An 11,923-nucleotide genomic window follows, 5' to 3' on the forward strand; every position below is an offset into this window, starting at 1 on the left:
TAATCACATAAAAAATGATAGTTTTAACCCTTTGAACGTTGATTAAGTTGCTTTAAAGTAAAAAAAAAGAAGCATTCGTTTGTTTCAACACTTCTCTGTTGCTGTATGATACTTAAAGTAAAATAAATATTCAAAACCTCAAACTGTGTTTTTTTATGGTTGCATAATTTCATACAATAAAAAGGAAACATTCTCATCCCATCTGCACCATTTACACAGTTTCATAAACTTGGCCTGGCAGATATGTCACATCCTGTATATAGACCTTATGGAAGCATACAGACTGGTACGTAAAGATTGACCCACCAAATTGACTCATGTGAATTGCAAACTAATATGCAGGAAACAAGAACTTAAAAATACACTATGTATTCCTTGTAGTCTCATGTATTTCCATGGGCCTTTGCCAATGATTTTAACAGTCAGCACTTGCAATGCACATACTCTATAAACAAGGTGATGAGCACTTTACTCATTCTTGCAAAGACAACAATGAATAATCTCTGTGTGGCAACACTGACACCTCCCTCTAGCATCGCCTGTAACGCTGGTGATTAATGTTAATAGGCAATAAAAGTAAAGAAATAGAGTTGGTAAATGCACTTTTATTACAATCCACATGTGCTGGTTGCTCCAAATGGAAAGTGAAATGGGACAAACAGAGCAAAGTAATACAGTGATACTTTCAGACCAAACCACAGTACAAAAAGGGCATCAATATGTACAATATATTCATGTACAAAAAAGCTATTTTACACACTTGTATGAAAAAAAATCATACATCTTTGACAAGCTGTAGTATTACAGAGACAATACAGGCAACAGTGTATAGTTTTAAAACAGTTTTCAAAAGGCTTAAAAAGCCTTTGGAGCAGGAGTATGCAGCCTCTTTGACAAGTATACGCACTTTGTTTTCTTTTCTTAAAGAGTCTTTCCTTATCCCTCCATATATACTCATAATATACATTCTCTCTTCCACTCTCTCTCTCTTTCTCCCACACACACACACACACACACACTTAACACCCAACCAGACACAGAAACACACACTGAGTGTTAAATAAGTAGCCATTCAATGATCTCTCCGTCTGTCAGAGTTCAGTCTAAAACAGAAGTGGAGGTCCGACCACCTATCAGATGGCATCATGGACCAGGAGACAGGTTGAGAGGCTCTTAGACGATGATCCTCTAATTACTCTTGAAGGTATCTTAGGCACTCTAAGGTTTTAAGTCTCCAAAATCAATGTAAGAGTCTGATGTGTCTTTCAGTCAAACATGCTGCTGCTTCTCATAGTTAATTAGGTAAAAGACGGCAACACAGTAAGACTTTCGACCTTTCTACTTAGCAGCCTTCAATGATCTATCTGAGCACATAAAGGTCTTAGGGCACCCCATTTTCATGACTGCGACAGTGACACAGTGCAAGAAACTGGAAACAGGTTCCTGTGAGCGAGAGAGTGCGAAAAATGCAAAAATGAAATAAAATTAAAAAAGCTCCTCAGAGGCTCAAAAGTTAAGGGTCAGGCCTCCAGCTCCTGGTTGTCTGTGTAGTGAAAGCGGTTCAACTTCTCCCTCTCGCGGTTTGAAATGTCCAGTTTGGGGGCGTGGGCTGGCTTTAGTGCTGGAGACGGGTGTGAAGGTGCAGGGGAGGGCGGCAGAGTCAGTTCAATCTCCTCGTAGCAACGTGAGACTGGAGCAGGAGGGGCTGGAGGGTGTGCGAGCGGGGTGGCGGGGGGCAGGAAGGGCACAGGACGGTCCACGTTTCTGATGAGGTTTACAAACTCCCTCTGGTTGTTGATGCCTTCTTCCTGTGGGATGGCCTGCTGCTTTTTCCGCTTTCGATGGAGGTGGGAGAGGATGAAGGCACAGGCAGCACAGCCACAGACCATCAGCAAAGCTAAGACGCTCACCAGGATGATGTAGAAGCTGACACCCCCGTTGGTCGTGTCGGACATGGCATCTTCAGACATGGAGGCAGAGACAGGTTAGTCAGAGACAGGTTAGTCTAGACTTCATAGAGATTTTGTACTTTTTAAGACACACACGTTTTTCTTACCTGGACAGTGTTGACCAATGCAAGGATTCTTTATGCTAATGCACTTGTTATCGTAGTAACCCTCGGGACATGCACACATATATCTACCTTCCATGCTACGACATGGTACCCCCGGCTGGCAGGGGTTAGGGTTGCACGGATCCAACACAATCTGAAATCATAGGAAAAACCAACAAAACAGTTACAGTTACATCGATTTTGACAGATCTGTAACCACGCAAATATTGACAAGCATTTTAATCTACTTCCCTTTTTGGAGCATTATTGTACTTGTTTTTTTTATTTGTTAATTAGTTTTTCTGCAAATTAGTTCACTACTATCCGAGCAGGACATTATTCCAGCTGTCTGACGCTAATTAAGAACATCTAAATAACATAATATGTATTTTTGACTTCATTATTGATAATTGTATTTGTGTTTGATTTTTCAACATTTCTTTTTTTAATCACACACTATTAAGAGGACTTCCTCCACTGCCCATATCCATTGAGTTTAATCACTCTATGCCTTTTACTGTCATGTTTTCATTCTGCAGACTAAGCTAGCCTTAACTTAACATATATGAAGTTTGTCCAACCTCACAGAAGACTCCTGAATGTCCCGTGGGACAGTTACAGGTGACGGTCCTTCCATCCTTCTCCACACACTGTCCCCCATGCAGACAGGGAGCGCTGTCACAAGGACTTGGACCATTTTGGCAATATTTCCCCGAGAAACCAGGTGGACACAAACATCTGGACCCTGATGACTGGTCCTGCGTGGGACAGCATAGAGCGTGTGTTATTTATATGTATGTAAAACAGAGAGAGGAACGATTAAATAAAGTGGAGGGAAAGGGCAATAAAGAGAGAATATGATTAAAACTTTATTTCCCGAGTTGAGTGAGAATTGACAGATAATGGAGTGACAGGAAGAAAGGGGACAATGTCACTACACTTAATATGAGAGAGTGAGAGGAAGACAAGGAAGTGGGTCAGTGCTGTAGCTGATATGCAGAGATGAAAGGCAAATTAGACAGAGAGAGAAGAAGGCAGCAGAGCCAGGACTCTCACCTCACAACGACCACCGTTCAGACACAAACCCTGACAGCTGCTGTTCCCTAGAAATCAGAGTAATCAGAATTAACCATCGCACATAAATATCATATCTCTGTGTATATTGCACCTATATACAGTGATGGGTGAGCGAGGTACAGGAGATAATAGTCAAAAACAAAACTTCATACACACTTTTTGGTTAGTGTTACATTTTTTGTGTACTGCAGTGATACCCTGTGACATATGACAAATAGAACTGGACAGGGAGTTGCAGGGGAACTGCTGTTTAAACACAATCCACTACGGCTCTTCATCTTTCACTAGCTGTCACAGGACAAGCACTTCATCCCTCTTTTATAGCTTTCCTTTCCCTTTTATACTCACTGATGTCACAGGTAGGCCCCGTCCATCCAGGAAGGCAGTCACACAAGTATCCACCGATCAGGTTGCGACAAGAGCGGGCGTGGACGCATATACTCATTTCACACTCATTGGTGTCTACAGGGAGAAAGAAAAAGTTTCTATGAAAACTGATCTGACAAACGTTTCATCTCTACTTTACATGTAATATCTCTGATAGATCTAAACCGGCGATACACTGGGCACTTGCTAGATCAGTTCCTCTTTAGTTCTACATGGACCCGCTACCTTTCAACCGTTGCAACAGTTGCAGTATTTCTTTTTTGTGTGTGTGCAGTTTCTTACCCAACATCTGTAGAAATGTATGAATGTGTGTGTGCCTCCTAATGATTGCCATGCCAACATACTTTCCGTCAGTATTTTGCTCATGTTTTATACTTCATAATTTTCCATCATATTTCATAATGAAATTCAATCATAATTGTAATCATTTGTCACATCATTTTATTATTGATGGAACCATGTTATGTCAGTCTAATCTTGTTAAACCTCTCCCTGAAATGAGATAAAACAGCCCATAAAACCACTGAATTTAATTCTCATGTCTCCTACCGGGCCCCGACAATCTTCAGCCACCTGTTAAATTCAATTTTGAAGTGGATGCTTGAATTCAACTGTGAAGTGGGGAATTGCTGGATGCACGCCAACACTTGGAGACAGTGTTGGCCTTATAATATTATTTATTTACAAATGCACAGTATATCCAAAGGAATGCCTTACAGCATCTTCTTACATATTTCCTGTTTATGCACAGACCATGTACCCTGCTTCTCTTAAGTGTATGTGTGCCTGTTCCCAGCCTCTGTCGTGTTGGGTGAGTGTAAAAAGACAGGAAGCCCTGAGGGCCTGGCTCTTAAAGCAGGAGGAGGATTAGAAAGAAACGCTGAATGAATGAAAAGGAAGTAGTCAGTCAGTTATAGGTAATCTAAACCTATTACAATCAATGAGAGGCCTATTAGGATTTAGCACAGGAGTGAGTGTGTGTGTGTGTGTGTGTGTGTGTGTGTGTGTGTGTGTGTGTGTGTGTGTGTGTGTGTGTGTGTGTGTGTGTGTGTGTGTGTGTGTGTGTGTGTGTGTGTGTGTGTGTGTGTGTGTGTGTGTGTGTGTGTGTGTGTGTGTGTGTGTGTGTGTGTGTGTGTGTGTGTGTGAAGGAAAAGCCTGCAGAGTCTGCTTGCTACAAGATAAAAATGTAGGGACAGAAGTCAGGTAATAAAAAAGTGAAAGAACTGATATAAAGTATAATTGCCTTTCCCCATTTGAGGCACTACTGATGCTCTACCTCTCAGTTCAGGTTATAAAGAGTTTTATCACTTGTGTCTGAACATTGTGTGTGTGTGTGTGTGTGTGTGTGTGTTATCCTGTGAGCTACTGACCTGTGATGTGGAACTATGGGGGATTATCAAGTGTCAGAGTGACATATCACTTTAACACAGGAAGAGGAGAGGCTGTCAGCCTGAAAAATGTCTCACTTTTTACTTCATAACCCCCTAGCCACTGTACGTTTGTATATAATATGTCTTCTGTGTGTGTGTGTGTGTGTGTGTCCTGATCTTGTACAATATTCCCTCTGCTGTACTATCTAAAACAACAACCCTCTGGGAGTATACTTGTCAAAATGAGCAAAAATGGCCCAAAGAGACGTGACAGTGCATTTAGAGAATACTGATTCACAGTCAGGATGGGTTAATAGGAGAATGAAAATGCCATCAGCTTTTTTCTCCCTTTTTAATTTGTGCTTTAAATGCATAATTCACTTCAAATAATCACACATTGGTCATTGAAGCACAGCTTTTGAAACCAGCAATGAATTACAGCTCGGATCAATTTTGTTTATTTGAGGATCAGTGTTAAAGCTTCTACGAATAGATTCCTTTGAGGATAGTAAATATCAGATTTTCTCATTAATAGAACCCTGTATGTAACTGTAGTGACATACTTTAATGATGAAAAATGATCTCTGTTACAAAAAAAAACAATGTGCTCAACTTTTGAAGCATTACACTCAGATAAAATCCCTTTGCACCAATTTAATTGTCTTTTCATCTGTCAAGCTTAGATTAAAATGTAACATTGTATTGATTAGTTGTGCAATCCAAAGTTCTGGCATTAAATTGTATTGTTCCTCTATATTCAAAAACAATAACTGTGTCTCAGTTTTGCTTTTTGGTTACTTGCTTCTATTACATTACTTTTGCGTATGGCTGGGCAATATGACGGAACTCAATTTCGCAATATTAATTTGGATATATTTACAAATATCAACATGTCATTTTGAAATGTGGACAATATATGCAAATGGATTACAAAATACAAGTAATTAAACTAATGTTTAAATCAATGAACTGTGTTCCACCCTTTTGCATTCAGCTACATGAAACAAAACCTTCAATAACTAGTTAAGATTTCCAGTTGAACGCTCCATCTACATCCAGATGGGGATTCATTCCATTCATCATCATTAATTTGGATAAAAGAAATTTATAGAATGATAACGAGATAAGATATTACCTCTGTGATTTTGCTTAAATTCATCAAACGATAATACAGAATTAATGCCTAGCCTTGCTGCATTATTCAGAGGCATTTGCCCTCTATATTTAATAGATGTAAAATGTGTTATGAGTGTTATTTGTGATCCACTGACCCAGCTGGCACGTCCTGCCGGTCCATCCGGGTGGGCAGAGGCATCGGTATCCTCCAGGAGTCTCCTGACATGTTGCTCCACGTCCACAAGGGCTCCGGTCACACTGCCTCGCAGCTGGACAGGGAAAATATTGCACATGAACTACTGGTCGGTGTGATGGGACTATGCGTGTGGGTATCAAAGAGACATTTTGTGTGTCTGAGTCTGTGCGATGCCACCATGTGATCTGAAGTGTAGCATGGTATGCGGATGCTTTGGTGGCCCGTGTTTTCATTCTCTTTTCTGCTGCTCTGGTTTCTGTGCAAACAGTGATAAATGCAATCATCTGCTGCACGTACATGGCTGTCACCTCAAACCTTTCCCAGAAAGAAGGGAGGAACGAGGGAATTCAAATAAAAGAAAGGAGAAAAGAGGGGGGGATGGAGCTGCCCCGCCTGGTTCCCCTCATCTGAAAAGGAATTAAAAACAGATAAAGACACAGAGGGAATGTGAGGAAAAAGAGCACAAACAGATGGGGAGAATCTCTCATTTTAGGGGTTAACCATGCATGACTTCCTATTAAACATGGCATATTTATGCAGTAGTGCCATCATAACTTTTCCCATGCACGACTCTGTGGTATACATCTTCAGTCAACAGCTCTCTGTCTCTCTCATAACCTTTTTCATTTACCTAACCCTGCAGAACAACCAGTTTCCATCCTCTTGACCCTGACTCCAACCCTGAGCAATAATAACCCAGTCAAGCTAGCGGCACTTCTCCCAAAACTAGACGAAGAATTCATAACAAACAAAGAAGCCTTTAATTAATATCGGTTATACATATAAATCTAAGTCTAAACGCAGAGCTGTGTTGTGGTTATGGTTGTCATTCCGTGCAAGCCTGACAATCCTCTCACTGTGTATTCCCCAGAGAGACCCCCACAACACATACAGAGACAACAACAAATAACAAGAGCAAAAAATAAACTATTCCTTTATTTCTCTGTTTGTGCCGCTCCTCTCTTTCTCTCTCTCTCTCTCCCTCAGCGATCGACCTGCAGCGCTGTTTATCCCGAGCGAGGTAAAAGCAGAAGATGTGGAACGCTGCTTGTTTACACACGCAGCTCTGACAGACCGCAACCTGCATGATCCAATCTCTTCCCCACACACACACACACACACACACACACACACACACACACACACACACACACACACACACACACACACACACACGCACAAACACACACACTCCGGCTGTAAACATAAGTCTTAGACCCACACGGACATCATGAACAAGCCCAAGACAAACTGTTGTGACACCTCAGATGTTACTATGCGGAAAAAACGTGTTTGACCTTTATTCAATTTGACAGCATGGAGGTGGGAAATCTAACAAGGTTTGAGGGCTGCTGTAAAATTTCATATAGTGTGTACCGGGGACCAAGACGTAGACAGATCAAACTATGTTGAATTGAGGGACTCAATACTTTCTTTAAAGATATTCTTTTCTTCATGCGCTTACAAATGTGTCTGTGGAAGCTGATGTCTTGGGGCAACTCAGTGTCATCTTAAAGGGGCACTCCACTGTTTCATGTCTTCTGCTTCCTAAAGTTTGAGAAAATAACCCTGACAATGTCATCAGAGATAGCTTGGATTATAGGATTGGGATCATGGGAAATGATCCAACGTTTTTGAGCTCTTACTCGCGAATAAAAGTCAGGACATCATTGCCGCTTCGATTTTGATCATCTCTTAAGTTTTAAGCAGGTTTCACAACGCTGCGCGGCAACCACCCTGACAACCTACCTGCAAGAGCGTTTCCCCAAAAAAGCAAAGGGTTTTTGGTGTTAATGCCGCCCGGCGATTACCGTCAGAAGTTCAGCACAGTGAACTCCGGGCGACAACCGCTTCATACCCCTACTGCCATAATCAAAACCGCTTTGCCTCTGCCACCTTGTAAATACACACTGATCTGAAGATAAACACGAATTAACGTGTTTCAATTAGTTTGATGTGATGCAGAATAAAATCTTAATTACCATCTGAAAAAAATGCAAGTTCCTTATATGGTATGTTAGTTCAAATGTTCTTTCTTGGGCTGGTTAGAATGCCATCCTGCCGTTGTTGTTGCTGAGAATTGCTTTGTCTCATATGAGTAGCTGGTGTTAGCCTAGCATTGCACATTTTTAGGAGAAAACTCTGGCTACTGTACAGCAAACTGCTGTCACCACAACTGATGAGGACAAATGCCAATGACAACATGTCATTCCTGTTCTAAACACAAGTGTGTATTGTTTTAATGTTTGGAAGTGGTCTCAGTTTTCTCACAGAGCAAACAAAATCTGATAACATTACACTCATTTGGCAGACGCTTTGCTCCCAAAACAACTTTACATTTTTCCCCCACATCACGAGAGAACCGGATGTCGCTGCACAAATTCTCAGATGTGGGATTAAAGTCTGTGCTGGTAGTATTTTAGTATTCCGGGCCGCATGTGTGTCTGGTATAGAATGCAATTGATACACTATAGTCTTGCAACATTTGTACTTCCTTTTTTGTAGCCAGCCCTTAACAGCAATTATTAGCATCTTCTTTGTGTTTCACATGTAAGTAGTGCTTTCTCCACATTACATCAGGAGCAATTTGGGATTCTGCGTTTTCCTCGTTTTCCTCACACCTGACTGACCAGGTGCTTGTAACACACTCGGCTAACATTCGTGAACACTAATCCACCTTGTCGGGATTAAAGTCTGGATGTATTTTGATGCAGGACACAATGTCTGAACGAGACCTGCGAGAATAAACCACTAGACAACAAAGCCTTAATTCATTAAGGCCATTAAAAGAAACCCACGCTTAACTCAGTTTTATCTAAAGTTAAGCAATAAAGTTGATCAAAGATGCTCCACTTCACACACATACACACACACACACACACACACACACACACACACACACACACACACACACACACACACACACACACACACACACACACACACACACACACACACACACAAAGACAGACAGTACAAGAAAGACCACTGATTGCTGTTTGTGTTCAGGCTAATTTAGCTTCCTCTGTTGGATTGATTAGAGTCACTCATTTGCTTTTGTTCCAAATTAAATGCCAAATCACAGACAATCTCACACTGCTCAGTCCCTCAGCTCAGAGTTGTGTGCGTGAGGAGTGTATGTGTGTGTCTGTGTGTGTTGTGTGTGTGGCATTGGCAATCACCATCAGTGCACGTGTGTCCGGTCCAGCCGTTGGTACAGGTGCAGCTGAAGCCCGTCGGGTCTTCCACACAGGTGGCTCCGTTCATACACGGGGACGACAAACACGCGTGCTCCACTGATGTGAGGAGAAAAAGACGGACAGATGACAATGACAAAAGAGGCTATAATTCAAAGGCCCTGCACACTCACATAGGTACTGACAGTTGATGTTGTAGTGCCAGTTTACAATGGAAAATTAAAGGTGGGGCAGGCTGCTTCTTCTCAAAATGAAGCCGAATTCCTACAGTCATCTAAGAGGATGTTCCTACTTTCTTTCTTTTTCTCCCTGTGTGTGTTTTGAGAAGCAACATATATTAGATTCAACTTTGCAAAAATGTGATAATTTTTCATATGACATAATACTAAAAAAAAATGTTGGCATGAAGTGACATTTTTGTAATGGCAAATGAAATCAGCTAACGAATGAATCTGAATGTGTTGTTTCTCTATGTTGTTTTTACGTTAGATATTTTTGTTTTTGTATATTTTTATGTACTGTATATGTTATTTTGACCTTAACGTTTGCTCCCTGTGCCATATATTGTTAAGCCTTTTTATACTGAGCATCTCTTTCATTTGTGTAGATAAACAAACTGGATTTCATTTCACATGTGTTATCTGTCGTATCCACATACAGTATTTGAATAATCTGTTGTTTTTTCATTGGTTCATTGGCTGTGCAGTATGGTGAAGCCACACTCACCGATGTCACAGTTGCGTCCTCTGAAACCTTCCTGGCATTCACAGTGGTACTCGTTTGGCTCTGTGTTTGTGCAGGTCCCACCGTTCTTACAGGGCTGGTGGGTGCCACAGTAGTTCAGATCTGAAACCGTGAAAAAGTATGGTTAATGGTACGCTTTTATATTTCAGTTAAACAGCACAAAACGGCAAGGAAATAAAGTATAATGGGATCAAAAGGAACAACGATGCAGATGGATCCAGGTTCACTTCAGTTTGACTTTGTCTCAAGTGAAGAGCACAACACACACACACACACACATGTTTAATATGCCTACAGAGCAGCTGACCACTTTCTACTCAGCCTTCATTCAGTCTGTCATCTGCACCTCCATCACTGTCTGGTTTGGGTCAGCCACCAAATGGGACAGGGCCAGACTGCAACGGACAAGGGTTGCACAGAGGATCATTGGAGCTGACCATCCCTCCATCCAGGACCTGTACCAGTCCAGGGTCAGGAAAAGGGCAGCAAATATACCTGCAGACCCCTCGCATCCTGGTCAAAAACTGCTCAACCTTCTTCCCTCTGGTAACAGGGCACTGTTTGCCAAAACCAGCCGACACGTTTCTTTCCCCAAGCAGTCACTCCGTTGAACACTCAGAAATAGCCCCCACTCTTACACTGAACAAAGTCAATCAACACTGTTCTGCTCATCTACCTCCTGTATATTTCAATCTACAATATTATTATGAATATATGACCATGGCACCGAACTGCCTTGCACTAAATTTATATTTATACTTAAATCTTAAATCTATATCTATACTTAAATCTTAAATCTTGGACTATACTGATATAGATGAGGCACTGATAGGGGTTGAAAAGAGAAGAAAGAAGATGACGCCAACTGGCATGCCGTTTCTCTGCTCTTGTTTTTGACCCATCATCATTGTTTGTGCCATTTGTTTTTCTTCTGGTGGTGTCTCTGCTTTTTAATAACACTAAATCATCACTGGTTTATGAGCGCCAGGCACTGTTCGATATCTGGGATTCTTTTGGGAGGCTTTCCACTATTGAGGGTGGACACGGTGCAAATCCTCCACTCTTCGTGGTTACGGTACCAGAGGAACTTCGCTGCCGGGAGTCAACTTTCCTGCCGCAGGTGAGATCTCGCAGGAGACGTCGGTGTGCTCCCGGTACACGTTCTGGCAAGCGTGTGAAGTGTTTACCAAAAATCATACACCTTGGCTAAATGAGGAGTTACTGACTCTCAGAAAGAGCTACAGAAACAAATGTGAAAGTTGAATGTAAGTGGCGCCATACTAAGCTTGAAGTTTATTATAGGGCATGGCGTGACAGTCTGACCACCTATCAGTCTAGGATGGGTACTGCAAAGGCAGCCTTTTTTTCTGTGATTATGTGATTATGAATAATAAACACAACCCTAGACTTTTATTTGAAACTGTTGATAGACTTGCACAATGTCAGCAGCCAGTCAATAACACGGATTTGTCAGAACATGATTTTAAGATGTATTTTTATGAGAGAGTTGAGGACATCTGCACTATAATACCCCAGTCAGATGTTGGGGGACCATCTTCTACAGGACAGGGCCACTCTGAGTTTGAGCCGATTTCTTTGGCTGAGTTAACTCAAATTGTTGTGACTGCAAGAGGTACCACTTGCTCTCTGGATCCCTTGCCTGCCTGGGTTGTTAAAGAACTTTGGCCAACATTAGGATTGTATGTTTTAGCGGTTTTAAAACTTTCGCTCTCCACAGGAGTTTTTCCGGCTTGCTTCAAATCTGCAGTGGTTATACTATTAT

The 11,923-nt window shown here is 41.6% G+C and overlaps 1 protein-coding gene across 1 annotated transcript in view; it reads right to left on the reverse strand.

The window, feature by feature from the left end:
- Nucleotides 1-585: 585 nt before the first annotated feature.
- The window catches only part of LOC116677460 (protein jagged-1b), a gene marked incomplete at its 5' end in the record, with an annotated part of 47,466 nt that continues 36,128 nt past the window's right edge, over nucleotides 586-11,923 (reverse strand). Inside the window, 8 exon segments of the mRNA XM_032507933.1 lie at nucleotides 586-1,960; nucleotides 2,057-2,207; nucleotides 2,635-2,811; nucleotides 3,110-3,156; nucleotides 3,479-3,592; nucleotides 6,159-6,272; nucleotides 9,382-9,495; nucleotides 10,123-10,242. Coding sequence (XP_032363824.1) covers nucleotides 1,521-1,960; nucleotides 2,057-2,207; nucleotides 2,635-2,811; nucleotides 3,110-3,156; nucleotides 3,479-3,592; nucleotides 6,159-6,272; nucleotides 9,382-9,495; nucleotides 10,123-10,242 — 1,277 coding nt within the window. The 3' untranslated portion in view covers nucleotides 586-1,520.

Source organism: Etheostoma spectabile, chromosome 3, assembly GCF_008692095.1.
Source record: "Etheostoma spectabile isolate EspeVRDwgs_2016 chromosome 3, UIUC_Espe_1.0, whole genome shotgun sequence".
NCBI lineage: Eukaryota > Metazoa > Chordata > Actinopteri > Perciformes > Percidae > Etheostoma > Etheostoma spectabile.